This window comes from Heloderma suspectum, chromosome W (assembly GCF_057233095.1).
Source record: "Heloderma suspectum isolate Gila_16-S chromosome W, 16-S_ref, whole genome shotgun sequence".
NCBI lineage: Eukaryota > Metazoa > Chordata > Lepidosauria > Squamata > Helodermatidae > Heloderma > Heloderma suspectum.
The window spans coordinates 63,543,487-63,563,548 of record NC_139475.1 but is presented as its reverse complement, the minus strand read 5'-3'; the positions used below and the strand labels follow the sequence as shown (position 1 = coordinate 63,563,548).

Sequence of the window (20,062 nt, the reverse complement as noted above, 5' to 3'; positions counted from 1 at the left end):
AATTCTGCTAAGGCAGCCCCCTCCAACAGGCCACCCTCCAGACTGGGAACGGCTGCACTAAAGGGTCTGCTTTGTCCAAAACAAAGCCGTGATTTTTTCCCCAAAGTCGCACCAATCCCTTCCAAGTCAGACGGTCGTAGGCCGGGGTACTTATTCAACCCAGGAGGCAGCCGAGAATAAATCCTCGAACGAGAGAAAGGAATGGGAAAGAAGGTGGTTATTTTTCTCTTCCTTAAAAGCTTTAGGATGTTGGATAATGCCCGAGATGTAATAAACCAAGAGTCCACTTAGTCTCCTGCAAGCCAGGGTGGGATGGGGGGAGCATTGACAAAGATTGTTTAATTGATTTTTCCATTTATTAAAATGCAGATCACACCGTCTGGAACTCCAGAAACTCAGACACAGGGCTTTGTGTCCAGCCAGCTCCATGAAATCCTGTCTGAGACGGGCACAATACTGTACTCACACATGTTCAAAGGCAGCTTGTCCCTTTCTTCTTGTCTGGGCCTCTCCGGACTGGAACAGAGTGGAGGCGAAAGCAAGTTGCTATTCCTTGCACACGCACACACTGCTCAGGGGAAACTTTCAACTGGGGTGAGACAGGAGATTTTTAACGGCCCAGGGCTCCTGTTTTAATTTGAACAGAAGCCAATGGCTACCACATGAAGGTCACAATCTGACACACATTTACTCTGAAGGAAGTCCCACTACGTTCAATGGGGCTGACTCCCAGGAAAGGGTGTAGACGACTGGAGCCTTCATCAACCAAGGAGATTTTTAAAAAAAACCTTGAGGGATTAAGAAGGTGCTCCCAATTTTTTAAAAAATTAAATATTTCTAATTTTTAAAATTTTAATCCAAAATCATATTTAGGAGGCAGGCCTTCCCTTTGAATGAGTACCACTCCTTCTATCACACAGGAGGAGGAAAAAACTAAAACAGTCTTCCTCAAACCTCTAGTGCTCCAGATGTGTCAGACTACAATGCCCATAATCCCCAGCTAGACCCCCCAATTTGGAGCTAGACCCTCCAAATTTGTTGGGACTACAATTCCAACAATCCCCCAGCCAGGCCCTGTAGGTATGTCAGACTACAATCCTCATAACCCCCCAGCCAGGCCCTGCAAATGTGTCAGACTACAATCCCCATAACCCCCAGCCAGGACGATAGGGGTTGTAGTCCAATGCATCTGGGGGGCACCCAGTTCAGGAAGGCTGGGCCAAAAGGGAAGAGTCCTTCTGAATGAGAAGGAAGCGAAGCTGTCTAGCCTAAGTACCCTGGTTCTGAAAGGGGACAGCCAGGTGCCCCCAGGAAGTCTACAAGAAGAGTGCACTGGCCTTCCCGTCATTTCCTCCCCATCAGCTATTGCTTTAAGGTAGATTGCCTCTGACCTTACAGGTTCCACCTCCTCTTCAAGACCAATTGCTATAGACCTCCCGTCCTTCAGGGATTTCCTTTCTCCACCCTTTACAGCCATCTAGCGCCCGCTTTGTGGCAGGAATCCACTGGCTAACTTGAGTGAAGTGAAACTTCTGCATCTGTCCAGAAGGGACACCTCACCCATCCATTTCATCAGGTGACTGCCAAGTTCTAATATTAGAAGGCGGGGGGAACTCTCCCTAGGCACACCGCTTGGTTTTATAAACCTCTGTCACAAACACCGCCTGGAAGTTGCTTTCCCCAAACTGAAAAGCTCCAAAGAAAAGCTCCTTCTCTCGCAAGAGTCACTGAGGCCACCTGAATGTTCTGGGTGCCCATTTCTGCCCCCTTCCCAGCTATATGGCATCCTTTTTGAGAACCGGACACGGTATTTGTAGCGTGGCTGCACCATAGATTTGTGTAAAGCAGCTTCCCCCCACTGGGCACCCTCCAGAGGGGTTGGACTGCAAGCGCCATCATCCCCAGCCAGTACGGCCACAGGGGAAGGCCAAAATAACAAAATAATAATAAGGGCTGAATTTTGCCCCCATTCCTATTAACTCCCCATATGAATTTGCCCCCTTTCACTGCTGCCACATGCCAAGTCAACATCTTCGAGGATCGAAATCCAAGACGACTATTTTTTTCGTCAACTTATGAACCGCCCTTTAGTAACAGGGCTCTCAGGGTGATACACAATTTAACACACAAATGCAATATAAATCTTTTTTTAAAAATAGAAAGCTCCTGAATCACAGATCTTTCCAAGTTCGCTGACAGGAAAAGAAGGGTTACCCGCTTCTTCCACAATGGTTCCCGCTGTAAAATGGGCATGCGCCACCTTAGAAAGGCACGTGCTCTTTCTTCCTTGGAAGTATTACCTTCACCCCTGTGCAAATTTTAGGCAAGTTTGGAATGGAGTTATTTAGTCCCTTTAGAAGACCCATATGGTTAATTGACGTAAGGCTCCAATCCTAAACACACTTACTAGAAAGCAAGTGACACTGAACTTAGAGGGATGGATTTCTGAGGAAACCTCCTTAGGGCCGTACTGTAAGACTTATTTAAAAACAGCAGAAAGCATCAATTGCCCCGTAGGACCACAGCCGCATCACCAGACCAGCAAACAAAATATCACAGAGCTCAGGGTTCAAGCTGACAGGCCAATCCAGATGTTGTCAGACTCAAACTCCCATCACCCCCAACCACAGACCATGTCGGCTGGGGCAGATGGGAGTTGGAGTCTGACATCTGGCAGGCATCTGGCAACTCACCTCTGGCTTATGAGATTCACACAACTAGAAGCTAACCGTATTGTCAGCCCATTTTCCTTTAAAGAAAATGCGCTCAGCTGATACAGGGAAGAGATTCAAAATGTCCATAGGGCCTGCCCCCCCCCCCCCAAGTGTTCACTTTGCCTGGTGTGGGAGATGTAACTCACAAGGTAAGACCTCACTTTTGAGGGCTTTCTAGCCATTTTGGACTACAAGTCTCAGGATTTCTGACCACTGGTCATGTTGACAGGGGCTGATGGAAGATGAAGTCCAAAACAACTGGAGGGCACCAGGCTGGGAAAGGCATCAGACACAGCCCCCCTCTCCCCCCAGCTGTTCTGCAATGGGTGCCCAGATTCTCCCAGAGAAGGCTGACTTTTACCCAAGGCTTTGTCAAACACGACTAGATGTCTCTGACTAAGAGACACACAGCCGCACAGACAACCAGCTGGCTATCCATTAGTTGACTGCAATTGATTATGGCTGGGGGTTTAATTTAAAAGCATTTGAGTAGAGTATTCCCAGAGCTCCCAACACGGAAAGGGCAACCGGCTTGTACCCAGGCTGGGTGAAAAGAGAGAGGAAGATTCACTTCATCAGCTGTGCTGAAAAGGAACCCTTCAATTCAGGGCTATATCTGTGCCATAATTCCCTTTCTCAGCTTTTGTGTCTAAAAAAAACCTCACAACATCCAAGTTCCTAGCCCTTACGGATACAAAAAAAAAAAGTCTGAATGGGGGCAGAGGGTGTGATGGGCAGAGAATTCAGACCCTGAAGCTTCTCTGCTTTCGTGACAAGACAGACATAGGGCATCTCTACACCAGTCTAAAATCCTGCATTTAAAATGGGGCTTTCTGCTTCTGTTTTAAATGCAGGATCACAATGACTCCCTTTTTCATGTGCGTCCTTCCCCCCCCTTCTCCCTGTATCTGAGTCTTCCATTATCTTTCGTTGATCTCGCTCCTCTTCTTGCCTCGCTTTCCCTCTTTTCACAGAAGAAACTGAAGCAGAACACAACTGGGTAATTTGATAGCTCATTATCTGCAATCTATTTAAAAATGGAACAAAGGGCATTTAGCGCAGAAGATGCCTTGAATGATGTAAAGAGCCTACAAACTTCTGTGGTAAAGGAGCCATCTCAATTGCAGGATAAAAGCTCAGTGTGAAGGAGCCCGTAAGCTCCCAGTCCTCATGGCAGTGGACACGTTCAGGAAACGTCTGCTTGGAATCGTAGCAGCTGGAAGAACAGCAAAAGGTAATCGGGTAATCTTGTCCTCTCTAGGAAGAATAGTTTTTGTTTCTGTATTGGCCCCAGGAGCATAGCCAAGTCATTTGTAGTGTTGGAGGGGCCTAGAGATCCATAATGCTTGCTTAAGTTCATTATTGGTGCAATTCCCATGCTGGTAAGCCTCTGAGCATGTGCAGATGAGTCAAAAGGCCGATAACAGCCTTCTTGGTGCATTCCTTGCTAATGAGGAGAGTCTTCATCTCTGATGTGCCTGGGGGAAGCAAAGTCTGTTTACAGGTGGCCGTGCTGAGAACCAAACACTTCCAGCCTATGCTGAGAATGAACGCTAGGGGCTGTGCTGCTGTTATGCTGCCTATTGCTAACATGTATGGTATCAGACCCATTTCAGCCCACGGCTCTGGGTTGAGAGAAGCTGTTTGATCCAGCCATTGGGTATGCCGGTGTGCTGGAAGTTACCCAATAAAGTACTCCTTGTAAGTAAACCTTTGAATCTGATTTATCACTATCTTGGCACCTTTAACCCAAGAGTTCAACGCCCACGGCTGGGGCAACAGTTGCTCACTTCGAAATGTCTTTAATGTCAGCGATTCATGTATATCATAAAATAAAGGGCAGAATCAAGTAGATTTGGCGAATTGGAAAAATGGTACATAGGTTGCAGTTTATTCTGGTACTTTGGCACAGGATTTCACGGGGCAGGGAGGGCGATGCACAAAAATACACACACCCTCTTGAGCACATCAGCTGGAAGGGAACAGAAGAGAAGACCAGGAAAAAGATCCCCAACTCTAAAAGGACAGGGACAAGGTTAGAATGCAGGCAACGTGCTTGTAGGGTCACATGTTGTGAAAAGATTTCACTGGTCATCAAGAAAGAAACATTACCGTGTGAGTTTGGGGGTTGACGACATAGCATACCGGGAAACTTCAGGTCAGGCGAGACCCAAACATGGAGAATTGCCCTGAAAGCAGTACCAGCTCCAGGTTTTGTAGGGCCCATGGGGAAGACACCCCCAGAGGGGCTCCCTCCCTCACGGAGTCCCTTCTCAGTGCCCTTGTCATGGGCTGCTTTACTTCCTCATTGCTCCCACTTGGCTCCTGGACAGGCAGAGATCCAGGGAACGAGCAGGCCCTGACGTCTCCTGCTCCTCCTTCTCACTGCCACCGTTGTCTGGGCCAGAGCCTGAGGCAGGGGAACAAGCAGGCTGCCATGGGGAAGAGGAGTGGCGAATCCAGGGGGCCTTGGTCAGGGGGCCCTTGGCAAGCACCTGGTCATTCTGATCCTGCACGGAAGGTAACCTGGGGCTGCAACTTGCAGAAAGCCAGAGGTTGCCTGCCTCAAAGCAAGGCCCAACCAGAGGGAGAATGCACACCGGGCTCACCTGAGCACACTGAAGCGGCCCTCCCGGGCGCCCCAGGAAGGCCGAGACCTGGGAGTGCCGAGCATGAATCTTGGTAAGAACAAGGTTCGCAGGGGCTGCCAATGCTCACGACACAGCAAAGCAGGCTCTGCCAACTGGGCACTCTCCAGATGAGTCAAACTGCTGTTGGCCACACTGGCCGGGGACAATGGAGGGTGCAGTCCAACACATCCGCAGATGGCTCCTGAATTGACCAGTCACATGGGAACAGAACCCTCAATTCCCACCCCACTCATCTCGCCACACGCACAGTGACTCTCACAGATCGGCCCCAACCACAGCTTAACTGACAGACGCGCTTCCTGCCAGCCCTGGCAAGAGGAGCTCAGCACTTGTCTGGAGCCTACAAGGGGGTTGGATAATGAAATTGGGGGGGCTCTCCAGGCACTTGGTCCCCTCCCCATACAAGACAAACTGGAAGCAAACTGGGGAGGAGGAGGCCAGCTGGATCAGAGCATATTCTAATCAAGTCTGTGTGATCAACAGGGACCTCTACGAGACCTACAAGAGGGCAAAAGGCCCCTCCAGCTGCTTCCCCCAAAGCAACTGGCACTACTGCGGTAGACTGCGCCTGAGCACGGAGGTTCCGCCAAGGCAGGGGTGCCTAGCCTATAAAACATTTCCATGAAGTGCTGTCACAAAATGGCTGCCATGGGGGCGGCTGATGGGGGGCACGCCCAAAATGCCTGCGCCAGGAGGGGCAGCCGGTCCTGATACATCCATTTCACAGAAGGCAAACTGGCAAGGTTGGAAAGAGCTCACCCGAGAACCAGAACACAAGGCAGGGATGTGCTCTGAGCCCCAAAATGCAAACACGCCCCTTGGAAACCCATAGTTCCCTCTCATCAGCCCCCACCCACCCATGTCAGTCTCTCCCTCTCCATTCCCCCCACCCCCACAGTCACACATTTCTCTCTCTCAGGAACACCCCCAAACGCCCTTGCGCTTTCATGCACGGCCTTCCCCACCTTTCTCCACCCGGGTAACTGAACCTCTTTCCGCCTGCAGGCGCAATGCCAGGACATCCCCAAATGGGACCAGGGTGTGGGAAAGGGGGCGGAGAACTCTGGGGGACCTGGGCAGGCTGGACTAGGTTCTAGGCTCCTGCTTTCCTGCAATCCCCAAGCCTCCCCCTTCACCAAGCCACAGTAAAGGGGTCTGTCTGTCCTTTCCTTCTTTTTCTGGGTGGCCGGAAGCCTCCAACCACCCACCATCTTTGCTTCCTAACAACATCTCCGGGTCCCTTCATGAGAAGGAAGACGGCAGGAAGGCTGGAGGCCACCACTTCCCTCTGGAGCACTCCCAGCCAGCCAATAAATGACTTTTTTAAAAAATATTTTTTTATTTTACCTTCATAAAAGAAATATACGATACCAAACATACCAACAACCTGATCAATACTAGAATTTCCCAACAACACAATATTCTGATGAGGACACCATGATAACAAAAAGAGAAGGAAAAAGAAAGAAAAAAGGCAAAGGGAGGAGGAAAGGAGATGAAGAAAAAGAAGATTCTTTACCCTTCCCCCCTCCCTCAAAGAATTAAATTTAAACTCCAATACCCCCCAGCCTCCGATGCCATTCTATTTTACAACCTATATCTATAACTAGATATCTATAACTATATCTAGATTATTACTTCTACTACTACTACTACTATTTTTTAAAGGAATATAGTGTTTTTATATATATATATATATAAAAGAAGTCAAAAATTGTGTGTGGGTTTGTGGCTGGCTGCAGGGCCGTCTGTAACGCAGGGCATAAAGGGGAGCTGCCCTGGGCCTAATCACACTGCAGGGGCCACTGAGCCTGCCATCTGGGCGCTAGAGTTGCTGCTGCTTTTAGTTCACATTCTCACTTGCCGGAGTCTATGACAGGAGTCACTGGGCTGCATTATTGCTCTGTGTATACTTCCCCTTGCTAAAAAGTACGCCCTCTCAGTCCTGGTGCAGGCCAGGTTTCTGATTTCAGCTACCAGTCACCCTATTGGCCATCTTTCTTTCTATTGGTCTCTCTCCCATTCACTCTGACTTCCTTCACCTTGGATTGGCTGGCTGCCGTTTGCTCCCTCCCCTTTACTCGTGGTTTCTTTTCTGACTGTGGAGAGCGTTTAGTTTCTCTCCCCTGTTCCTGCAATATCCAGCAAGGGAGCCTCTGTTGAACATTTTAATAGTGGTATGAGATTCAGTGTGGATTATATTGTAGTAGTGCTTACAGATTCAGTCTCTTGCATTTGTAGTAGTGTTTTTTATTCAATCTGCTCATTATAATTGTTGTGCTTTTTTAATCAAGTCTGGTGGATTCAACTTTTCACCTTCTCATGGGGCCTTTCCGAGAAGCGTAAACCTACCTTAATGTGTTTCTAACAAATAGTGCCTATGACAAAATTACAGTTAGGGCCAGAAATACTGGAACAAGGATAACTGTTTTGGCAGTTGGCCTCTGTACACCACCACATCGAAGCTGAAAGGAGACACACCCAGGAGGGAGCGAAGTCAAGACTTTCAGCTGTAATTCAAAGGGTTTGACAAAAGTGGGGCACTAACCATTCAGGAAGTACAGCCAGTGGCATGCACACACCCCCATCGTTGGTGGCTCATAAGTAATGGAACAAGCCAACATCATTTCAAACTTAAGGATCGCCTTTTAATACCTGGAGGAAAATCCTTTGCAGTCAATGAGTGCCTGAAGTCTGGAACCCATGGACATGGCCAAATGCTGAGTTTCCTCCCTCAAGACGCTTTGCCAGGCCTTCACTGCAGCTGCCTTCAGCTGCTGCTTGTTTGTGGGTCTTTCTGCCTTCAGTCTTGCCTTCAGTAAGTGAAAAGCATGCTCTACTGGGTGGAGATCAGGTGACTGACTTGGCCACTGAAGAACATCCCACTTCTTTGCCTTCAGAAACTCTTGGGTAGCTTTTGCTGTATGTTCTGGGTCATCATCCATCTCAATATGAAGCGGCATCCTATCAGTTTGGCAGCATTTGGCTGAATCTGAGCAGCAAGTATAGCCCTATACGCTACAGAATTCATCCTGCTGCTTGTATCAGCAGTCAGGTCCTTAATAAACACCAGTGACCCGGTTCCATTGGCAGCCATACATGCCCAGGCCATAACGCTGCCTCCACCATGGTTGACAGATGATGTGCTATGCTTGGATCATGAGCTGTTCCTTTCCTTCTCCATACTTTTCTCTTCCCATCATTCTGGTACAAGTTAATCTTGGTCTCAGCAGTCCGAAGAATCTTATTCCAGAACTGGGCAGGCTTTTTTAGGTGTTTGCTGGCAAAGGCTAATCTGGCCTGTCTGTTCTTGAGCATTACCAGCGGTTTGCACCTTGTTGTGAAGCCTCTGTATTTACATTCATAAAGCCGTCTCTTGACTGTAGGTGTTGACAATGACATGCCTACCTCCGCAAGAGCGTTCTTGACCTGGCTAGATGTTGTGACAGGTTTCCTCTTCACCATGAGCAGCATTCTGCGGTCATCCGCTTTAGTTGTCTTCCGTGGTCTGCCAGGCCTTTTTATTTATGTATTTATTATGTATTTATTATGTATTTATTATGTATTTATTATTTTATTATTAAATTTATTAATCGCCCATCTGGCTGGTCACCCAGCCACTCTGGGCGATGTACAACATACAATAAAACAGTTTAAAACAATAAAATTCCACAATAAAAACATTTTCTAAAATACCCTAACCCACCCCTTTTGCTGTTGCTGAGCTTGCCAGTTAATCCCTTCTTTTTCAGGATGTTCCACACTGTTGTGTTGGCCACTCCACTGTTTCTGCTATCTCTCTGATGGGTTTATTTTGTTTCCTCAGCCTAATGATGGCCTCCTTCACTTGCTTGTCAGCCATTCGTTCCATTACTTATGAGCCACCAACGATGGGGGAGTGTGCATGCCACTGGCTGTCCTTCCTGAATGGCTAGTGCCCCACTTTTGTCGAGCCCCTTGAATTACAGTTGAAAGTCCTGACTTCGCTCCCATCTGGGTGTGTTTCCTTTCAACTTCAATGTGGTGGTGTAGAGGCCAACTGCCAAAACAGTTATCCTTGTTCCAATATTTCTGGCCCTGACTGTACATCCTGGGCAACGCCAGGTATATCAGCTAGTATAACAATAAAACTTAAAATAAACCTTCAACAGTCAGTAATATATTTTATATTATATATTAGATATATAAGTACACATTGTGTTGTTCAGTCGTGTCCAACTCTTCGTGACCCCACGGACCAGAGCACGCCAGGCCTTCCTGTCCTCCGCTCTCTCCCGGAGCGTGCTCAAGTTCATATTCATTGCATCGGGGATGCTATCCAGCCATCTCATCCTCTGCCGTCCCCTTCTCCTTTTGCCTTCAGTCTTTCCCAGCATCAGGGTCTTTTCCAGGGAGTTTTCTCTTCGCATTAGGTGGCCAAAATATTGGAGCTTCAGCTTCATTATCTCTCCTTCCAATGAGCAGTCAGGGTTGATTTCCTTTAGGATGGACTGATTGGACCTCCTTGCAGTCCAGGGGACGCGTAAGAGTCTTCTCCAGCACCACACTTCGAAAGCATCAATTCTTCGGCGCTCAGCCTTCCTTATAGTCCAGCTCTCACAGCCATACATTACTACTGGGAAAACCATAGCTTTGATTAGACGGACCTTTGTCGGCAAGGTGATGTCTCTGCTTCTTACTATGCTGTCTAGGTTTGCCATAGCTTTCCTCCCAAGGAGCAAGCGTCTTTTAATTTCATGGCTACAGTCACCGTCTGCGGTGATCTTGGAGCCCAAGAAAGTAAAATCTGTCACTGCTTCCATTTCTTCCCCTTCTATATGCCAGGAAGTGATGGGGCCAGATGACATGATCTTCGTTTTTTTAATGTTGAGTTTCAAACCAGCTTTTGCACTCTCCTCTTTCACCCTCAACAAGAGGCTCTTGAGATCCTCTTCGCTTTCTGCCATTAGGGTGGTATCGTCTGCATATCGGAGGTTGTTGATAATTCTCCCAGCAATCTTAATTCCGACCTCTGATTCATCCAATCCGGCATTTCTCATGATGTACTCTGCATATAAGTTAAATAAGCAGGGTGACAATATGCAGCCTTGTCGTACTCCTTTCCAAATTTTGAACCACTCGGATGTTCCATGTCTGGTTCTTCCTGTTGCTTCTTGACCCTCGTACAGGTTTCTCAGGAGACAGGTAAGGTGGTCTGGTACTCCCATCACTTTCAGAATTTGCCACAGTTTGTTGTGATCCACAAACAATTAATTTAAATACAGCATACCATATCTATTTTGAAATAAATATAAAGAAAAGCAAGAAAAAACAAAAGCTGAAAGACTAAATGAATATATATATAATCATTTATCTTCTGACCTAGCCTGGATCATGTAGACTAAACACAAACAGTTAACAAAGCTTGTTTAAAGATTCCAGTTCATTGGATTGTAACAGGAATCTCACACATTTTTACCTTCAACCATGCCTCCGCCGTTTCATGATTTATACACTTCTTCATCTGACCTTCAGACACGATACAAAGTGTAGCAGGATATTTTAAGTAATATTGTAAGTTAATTTGTTTTGCCATATTTTTTGCTTTGATAATTGCCTTCTTTTATTCACCACCTCTTTGATGTAATCTGGAAATAAGATAAAGTTACGTTGTTTCCAGGAAAGGCTTCCACCCCCTCTTGCAAAACGCAGAATATAATTCTTTGTGGTGACTATTGCAAACTGGACTCTGATGGTATTGTCCCTTTTGCATTTGGCACACGAAATGCTTGCTCAATATCCAGTAAATAATCAGATGGGATAGGGAGTATCTCATGCAAAAGTTTATCCACAAAAATAGGCAATTTTACATCATTAGACAGATTTTTAACCCCAATAATACGTACATTGGATCTTCTCGTGAAGGCCTCCAGTTGAGAAATTCTGTCAGAGGTATTTTTAAAACAAATTTGTGTCGAAGTTTCATTCGCTGCTACTAAGTCTTCTAGCTCGTTAATTCCCATCTCCATTTTTTGCCATGACGCATTAATTAAATGGACGGCTCCTTGCAAGGCGGTGATAGAATTTTGGATTAAATCCAACCTTCTGGCTTGCTCCGTAAATTGCGAAGATAAAGTCTTTATCAGAGTAACTTATTCCCCTATATCTTCTGTTTTCGAAACTTTTGACACAGGAGGTACGGGGGGAGTTGGCGGTGAAGCCTTTCTTCTCCTCGGTGCATTCATGTTTCTCTCAAACAAATCTTACAGGTCCTCAGATGTTCTCAGATGTTGTTAATATTTCTTAAATCATCCCACAGGAGTTGTTGATATTTCTTGAAGCATATATTATTATGGAACACGTCAGCCCTGTTCTCTCCTATGAAATAGGAGTCTCATCACAGCTTTTTCCATTGGTAAAGCTCTGGGGAGATAATCCTGAAATCCAGCCCTCCCCCCCCACTATCTCGAGGGGGGTACTTTTCTCCAAGATGTTGTCCAGATTCCGCCTTGCCCCCCCTTTAATTCTAGGGGGGAGATGAAAAGGTTTTCCAACCTTTTAAAAAGCTGTTTGAGAAAGCTCCCACGGGAGAACCCATGGGAAGCTGCCAGAGTGACATCAGTTCCAACTGGACGTTCCTGCCTCCCAATAAACGACTTTTAAGATGTCCCCACACTAACAACTCTGATAGAGCCCTGCCACAAAAATATCTTGGTCTGTTCTGGCTGATTTTTCTCCTTCCAAATACAGCCCATACAGTCAACAACCCCCCCCCCCCCCACATGCCCAATGCTGTTTGGCCACCAGCATTTTGTAATCAAAGACAGACTGGCCCCATGGCTGGAGGTTCTACGGAACTATCCCGTTTGACAGCCGGTGACAAAAGAAGGAAGGAGGCCTGATCCGCTTCTGGCTAAGCTAGCAGCCACCGTGTCTTGCGGAGGTGAGTTCCACAAGCCAGTTCCTTCAGCGTGGTCACCTCGATGAGGCAGGAAGGGGTTAAGGGGAGACGGTTGCCCATTTCACAGGTCATATTAGGGGTGGGAGAAAGTTGGCAGGAAGAGAGATTGCTTGCTGGCCCCTTGCTCCTTGCAATACAATGATTGCTAAAGAGCAGTTGCCAATGAGCTTCAACAGGGAGCAGAACTGCAGGGTTGGGGTCACAATCTGGCTCTCTGGACTTCCCCAGAAGTCTGAACCCCTGACCCTTCCCCACCCTTTCCCCTGCCAAATCATTTGGTGGTTTCCTGGCTTGGGAGCTGTTTTTGTCTGTTTTTCCCCTATTCTGAAAGGCTGAAATGCTTCTCCGAAGTTACTGACAGGAAGAGGTTGAAGTTAAAATAGGTTGGCATTTGGGGCCTTGCCCAGCACTGGAAGGTGGCCCCCGAAAGCTTCCCCAAAATGGAATTCCGCCCTTGGGTGGAAACAGGTTCAACAGCTCCTGACCAACAAGTACGTTAACTGCAAAGAGCAATGGGGGTGCGGGGAGGAGACAGATGTCCTCGGCCCCTAAATCGATCCTTGGCCCATGAGCAAACCCAGTTGCCGATGACCACCACCACGTGCTAGTAATTTTGTCCTGTCTGGAAACTCGCCTGGTTTTACTTGCTCGAGGCAGACTGTTTCCCTCAACCCCACAGCCTGGGACAATGTTGAAGGGTGAAATCCTATTCATGTTTACCCAGAAAAAAAGTCTTACAATTTCCAGAAAGCCCAGAAGGGCCATACTAAACACTTTTTTGTTGAGCTGAAGCACTGGCATCAATTGACCGGCCAGCAGATTATTTCTCTGTAAATTTATTTTAATACAAAGACTTATGGAAAAATTGTGCAGGGCAGACACCATCTTACACAAAGGGGATGCCTTTCTAAGATGGTGCCTACAGCGAGATCTGTGCCTGATCTAAACAGAGGAAGTGTGTTTCTCCCCTTCAGAACTGCTGTTTTGTTATGTGAAGATACTGATATGACCAACTGACTAAGATTGCTAGAACTGGTTGCAAAAGCCCTATTAGCCCAGAAGAATCTTTACCAGGTAAGAATCTTCATGTCTGAAAATAGCAGCGTTCATATTTGTGGCCCCAAAAGGGGAAGAAAATCCAACTTTTTGCCCTGGTCGCCAGGAGCTGATCCCGATTCACCCCAGGAGACCAAGCCAAGTAGCAATTAACAAGTCCTATATTAAAATGTGACCAATCGTGGCTGCGGAGGTGGGCCAAAGTAAGTCGTGCGGAGAGGGGGAGGTGGTAGTTATCACAAAACAGCAGTGTTTAGCACAAAATGCTCAAAAGTCTATGTCTTTTACCTGAACTGCTTTCCAACTGGCGTTGACGGAATGTTCCCCAAATGGACCAAACCCTAGAACGACAGAAGCAGAATTTCACAGGGGTGGCGCTGCACTCATGGATATGTTGATCTGAAATGCTCATGCATTTGTTGAGCTGAAATATTTCTCCAAGCAGCTAACAATAAAATAGACCAGCCTTCCTTAACCTGGTGCCCTCTAGATGTTTTGGACTACAACTCCCATCTGCCCAAGCCAGTGTGGCCGATTGTCAGGGACTGTGGGAGTGGCAGTCCAAAACATCTGGAAGGCACCAGGCCAGAAAAGCCTGCGCTAAAAGATCTTTGCCCCTAATGCGAGAAGAGTCCCGTTCAAATCCATCCTCAAGAACACACACAGAGGTCTCCTCCTAAGAAAGGGGGGGGGGGTCGTTATCAGCCCAAGGCTTTTCCTAGACAGTTGTTGCTTCCTTGGGGGCCGCAGATGTAGCTAAGAAGAACTTGAGCCCCCCGATTTTGCACCATCCATTAACCTATTTAGCCAATGGTCAATTATTCGAATTAAAGAATGGCTAGGAAAAAACAACAGCCCACACAGAAGGTCCCGGAATCAATGCTGGGCAGTTCCACCGAAGGAAAGCTTTTGCGTAGCAGGCAGAGATGGGGGGAAAAGCAACCTCTCTCTCAGCCTGAGACTATGGGGATCTGCTGCCAGTCAGAGCAGGCGATACTGGCCGAGATGGACCCAGGGTCTGGCCCGGTATCAGGCAGCTTCCAAAGTAAGTCAGCTCAAAGTGATGTGAGATGGTGGGGAAACAAGCCTTCCAGAAGCTGGTGCTCTTATATCCATCTGGCCCTGTACTGTTGACACTGACTGGCAGCAGTGGCTCTCCAAGGTTTCAGGCAGCGTTTCTTCCTAGTCCTACCTGAAGAAGCTGGGGATTGAACCAGGGACGTCCTGCCTGCAAATCATAGAATAGTAGGATTGGAAGGGCCCAGCTTTCCTGGCCATTGGCCATGTAAACCAGAGCTGATTGGAGTTGAAATATAAAACAACTGGGGGGCACCAGGTTGGGGAGGGCCGACGTGGAAGGTATTTGGATCCCTTATTTGGGTGAAAGAGCTCAGTCCCCCACCCCCCGCCGAGGAAGACGCAACAGCCTTGAAAAGGAGCTGGACCAATGAGCGACCGCTCTGCACAGTTTTGACTCAGCGCACCACCGGGTTCGGTGGGACATACGCCAAAGTAAGCGCACGGATTGGGGCCGCCCTGGTGCACCTTCGAGGTCTCCTGTCCACATCTGGCGCCTTCCAGCCTTTCCTTCTTGGGTCTCCCCATAACAAAGCATCATTCCCCACCCGAGAAGGGAGTGTGTATTTATATGTATCCCTCCCGTTTGGTTTGGGGAGGGGGTGGTGGGGGTAATCCCCTTTCGGCTTCACAACAACTCTGCGGGGTAGAAAAATCCAATACAGAGATACATGCCCTGCAAGCTTCATGGCTTGGGGCCATGTATCCTAAAGGAACACTTCTCCCACACACCTACCCAGACCTTAAGATATTCTTTGGATGCCCTCCACCGGGTGATTGCTAAAGACAGGGTCTTCTCGGTGATGGCACACCGAGCTGTGGGTCACCCTCCCCAGAGAGGCTCACCTGGGGCATCTACGCCTCGATCTTTTTGGCACCAGCTGAAAACCTTTTTATTTCCCAGCCTCCTTTATTTTAATACTTCCCAGGGACCTAGAGAGCTTTCAATATTTCCGGAGTTTTAAAAGCTGTGGAAATGCTTCTTGCTGCCATTTGCTTGGCTTCATCCGTCCGATTTTCTGCTGCTGTTTTACGCTCCAATAGGTGTCACTATCTTAACTTCTTGTGCAGCTGTTTGGCTCTGACAATTAGCCGTCCAAAGGGCTGTCATTATAGGGCAGCCTGTACATATTGCACAGGGGTGCAGAAGCCGAGGCCCGGGGTGCAGATTCAGCCCTCCTGGGGTCCACCAGATGACCACGCCCCCTTTCCCTGGCCACGCCCCCTTTCCGCCAACCACCGATCGTTTGGTGGATTGCTGGTTTTTCTGCACCCAGTCTTAAAGGTTAAAATGCCTCACTTAAGGCTTAGGTACTGGTACTAAGAGATTTAAGTTAAAATAGGCTATTTTTTGTATTTCTGGTCATGCCCCTTTTGCCTTTGACCCCACCCACCACTGGAATGCGCCCCGAGGAGATTCTATGAAACGGAATTTGCCTTCGGGCCAAAAGAGGTTCAGTACCCCTTACATCGTGAATGAAGAAAATAAATAAGAAGCCTGAACCCAAAACTACCTGATCCCGAGTCCGCCACTATTTCCTTGATACCAGGTTTTACTCAGCAAACATTTGCTCAGACAAAGAATTACAAAAGAACATGCCTAAGACACAAAGGTTACGACAGCATCCCAACAAAAACACTCACATTAGGGCTTTGGTTCTCTAATGAACAACTTTCTCTTAACTAGCAAGCCATAGTTGCTATGACTGAATAAGGACATCTCAGGTTTTGTACCCTGACTGGAGGTTAAGCAGTTCAAAGCACGTGAGATACCAGATTTTTCATTAATGCGCTACACTGGTTGCCCTATTGTTCCAAGGGGTGTGGAGCAAACCAAGAACCATTTAACTCGGCCTACAAGAAATTCCCCTTCATGGATCACTGCCTTGTTGTGGCAAAGGGGCTTGCGCAACTCAGTGAAGCCATAAGCTATGCCGTGCAGGGCCACCCAAGACGGACACGTCATGGCGGAGAGTTCTGACAAAACGTGGTCCACTGGAGAAGGAAATGGCAACCCACTCCAGTATTCTTGCCAAGAAAACCCCATGGAACGTATCCCAAGGCTAAAATAGATGATGCCGGAAGATGAGCCCCTCAGGTCGGAAGGTGTCCAATATACTACTGGGGAAGAGCAGAGGGAATTTCCAAGTAGTGCCACAAAGAGTGAAGCGGCTGGGCCAAACCCGACAGGACACTCAGCTGTGGATGTGTCTGGTGGTGAACAGAAAGTCCGATGCTGTAAGGAACAATATTGTTTAGGAACCTGGAATGTCAGATCAATGAATCAAGGTAAGCTGGAGGTGGTCAAACATGAGATGGCAAGATTGAACATCGACATCTTGGGAATCAGCGAACTAAAACGGACAAGCATGGGCAAATTTAATTCAGGCGACCATCATATCTACTACTGTGGGCAAGAATCCCTTAGAAGAAATGGAGTAGAACTCATAGTCAACAAAAGGGTGGGAAAAGCAGTACTGGGGTACAATCTCAAAATTGTAGCTCAGACCATGAGCTTCTTATCGCAAAATTTCGGCTTAAATTGAAGAACGTAGGGAAAACCACTAAGGGATTAGACCTGATAGACAGAGTGCCTGAGGAACTATGGACGGAGGTCCGTAACACTGTTCAGGAAGCAGCAGCTCAATCCATCCCAAAGAAAAAGAAATGCAAGAAAGCAAAGTGGCTGTCTGATGAGGCTTTACAAGTAGCTGAGGAAAGAAGGGAAGCGAAAAGCGAGGGAGAAAGGGGAAGATATATCCAACTGAATGCAGATTTCCAGAGAATAGCAAGGAGAGACAAGAAGGCCTTCTTAAACGAACAATGCAAAGAAATCAAGGAAAACAACGGAATGGGAAAGACTAGAGAACTCTTCAAGAAAATCGGAGATCTCAAGGGAACGTTTTGTGCAAAGACGGGCATAATAAAGGACAAAGAAGGCAGGGACCTAACAGAAGCAGATGAGATTAAGAAGAGGTGGAAAGAATACACAGAAGAACTATACAGGAAAGATCTGAATGTCCCTGACGGCCATGATAGCGCGGTCACTGAACTTGAGCCAGACATCCTCGAGAGTGAAGTCAAGTGGGCCTTAGGAAGCATTACTAACAACAAAGCTAGTGGAGATGACAGTATTCCAGCTGAGTTCTTTAAGATCCTAAAAGATGATGCTGTTGAAGTGCTGCACTCAATATGCCAACACAGTTGGAACGCTCAACAGTGGCCACAAGACAGGAAAAGGTCAGTTTACATTCCAATTCCAAAGAAGGGCAATGCCAAAGAGTGTTCAAACTACTGTACAATTGCGCTCATTTCACACGCCAGCAAGGTTATGCTCCAAATCCTACAAGCTTGGCTTCAGCAGTACGTGAACCGAGAACTGCTGGAAATACAAGCTGGGTTTCAAAGAGGCAGAGGAACTAGAGATCAAATCGCCAACATTCGCTGCATCATGGAGAAAGCAAGAGAATTCCAGAAAAACGTCTATTTCTGCTTCATTGACTACGCTAAAGCCTTTGATTGTGTGGATCACAACAAACTGTGGCAAACTGTTAAAGAGATGGGAGTACCAGACCACCTTACCTGTCTCCTGAGAAACCTGTACGAGGGCCAAGAAGCAACAGTAAGAACCACACATGGAACAACCGATTGGTTCAAAATTGGGAAAGGAGTACGCCAAGGCTGCATATTGTCGCCCTGCTTATTTAACTTATATGCAGAGTACATCATGAGATGTACATCATCAGATTTTATTTTCTTGGGCTCCAAGATCACCGCAGACGGTGACTGCAGCCATGAAATTAAAAGACGCTTGCTCCTTGGGAGGAAAGCTATGGCAAACCTAGACGGCATAGTAAGAAGCAGAGACATCACCTTGCCGACAAAGGTTCGTATGATCAAAGCTATGGTGTTCCCAGTAGTAACGTATGACTGTGACAGCTGGACTATAAGGAAGGCTGAGTGCCTAAGAATTGATGCTTTCGCACTGTGGTGCTGGAGAAGACTCTTACGCGTCCCCTGGACTGCAAGGAGGTCCAATCAGTCCATCCTAAAGGAAATCAACCCTGAGTGCTCATTGGAAAGACAGATACTGAAGCTGAAGCTCAAATATTTTGGCCACCTAATGCAAAGAGAAAACTCCCTGGAAAAGACCCTGATGCTGGGAAAGACTGAAGGCAAAAGGAGAAGGGGACGGCAGAGGATGAGATGGCTGGATAGCATCACCGATGCAATGAATATGGACTTGAGCACACTCCGGAGGAGAGCGGAGGACAGGAAGGCCTGGCGTGCTATGGTCCATGGGGTCACGAAGAGTCGGACACGACTGTACGACTGAACAACAACAATTTCTGGCACGGCACTAAGACAGACAGAGACAAAGAGACCTGGCAGCAGCGGAGGGATTGGGTAGCCAGGTGGCCTACTTTACCGAGAGCCATCCCCTGCTTTAAAGATAAGGAGTCATAAGATAGTGTAGCCAAGGTGTCCCATCTTACAGAGGGGGCTCCTCTCTTTGAAGGCTTTCTCTCTTCGAGGGGGTGTCCAGCTTGAGTTTGGTTTAAAGATAACGGATCATAATATAGAGTGGCCAGGTGTCCAATATTTGGAGGGCTGGCAGAAGTCTGTCCTCTGTTGGTCCATGGGGTCACGAAGAGTCGGACATGACTGAACAAGAAGAAATTATTATTAGAGCATTTGATCTCATAAATGCCTCTGTTAGATGGCCTGAGAGCAAGAAAATATCCAGCATTTCTCCAGTTGACAAAAGACAGAAACAAGCACTTGGTCGCCTAGAGGTGTGTTCTTACCCACCATAGGTGACCAGCTATTTACAAGGTTGGCTTACTTGCACAAACAGGGCAGCAGGGTTCTACTTACATGGAAAACCTTGCTAAGCTCCTTTGTGCCTAACCATATTTAAGGAAAACCAGCCTGCATACTTGCAAGAGGCGTTTATCTGGATTTTGCCACCTTTAGCGAAAAGGGATGCCAGCTGGTAGGAAGAGTACAGATTTCCAAGACTGGAACTTCCAGGTAAAAGCAAGAAACATTTAGACATGGGTGAAGAGACAAAATGAACATAGGCCTGCAGGACAAATGGCATCAACACAGAACTTCAGCCCTGTAAATAAGTCCACAAAAGTGGCAAATCTTTTGCTAGCTTGTCCACAGGTATTTCTTGTCATCCTCTGTTGGCTAGAAGAAAAATACAACCCACTTTGTCAAGCTTTCTGAGCTTCACCACTTGTTGCTTCACCACAGGCAACCAGAGATGTATAAACCAGGGGTATTTGTTCCAACAGATCCAAGATTTTAATTTCTTTTTCACCTAAAGGACATTTCACAAGTCTTTGCCTTCACTTAAAACAAAAAAAGACAGTCTGTAAAAGCGATGAATAATTCCCAGGGCAGAATTTCAGGAGATTAAATCCTACAGGTGCTGCTATATAGCTGAGACACCCAAGAAAGGGTGGTGGTGGTGGTGGTGGTGGAATAAAGCAGCGGAGTCCTTTGTGCTCCCTTCTTTTTCTTGCACGACCAGAGCTGTTGCCATCAGATAAGAATTCAATAGAGCATTTTGGAGTCTTTCTGGGCGCTCTCTCACCAGCAGCCTCCAAGGCTAA

At 47.2% G+C, this 20,062-nt stretch overlaps 1 protein-coding gene across 2 annotated transcripts in view; it reads right to left on the bottom strand.

The window, feature by feature from the left end:
• The window catches only part of LOC146334081 (pyroglutamyl-peptidase 1-like), a 36,265-nt gene that overhangs the window by 13,472 nt on the left and 2,731 nt on the right, over window positions 1–20,062 (bottom strand). Inside the window, exon 2 of one of the 2 annotated variants that reach the window (XM_084825400.1) lies at window positions 13,650–13,702. The exons of the other annotated variant lie outside the window; for it this stretch is intronic. Coding sequence (XP_084681526.1) covers window positions 13,650–13,702 — 53 coding nt within the window. The remainder of the gene's footprint in view (window positions 1–13,649; window positions 13,703–20,062) is intronic. 2 annotated transcript variants of the gene reach the window in all.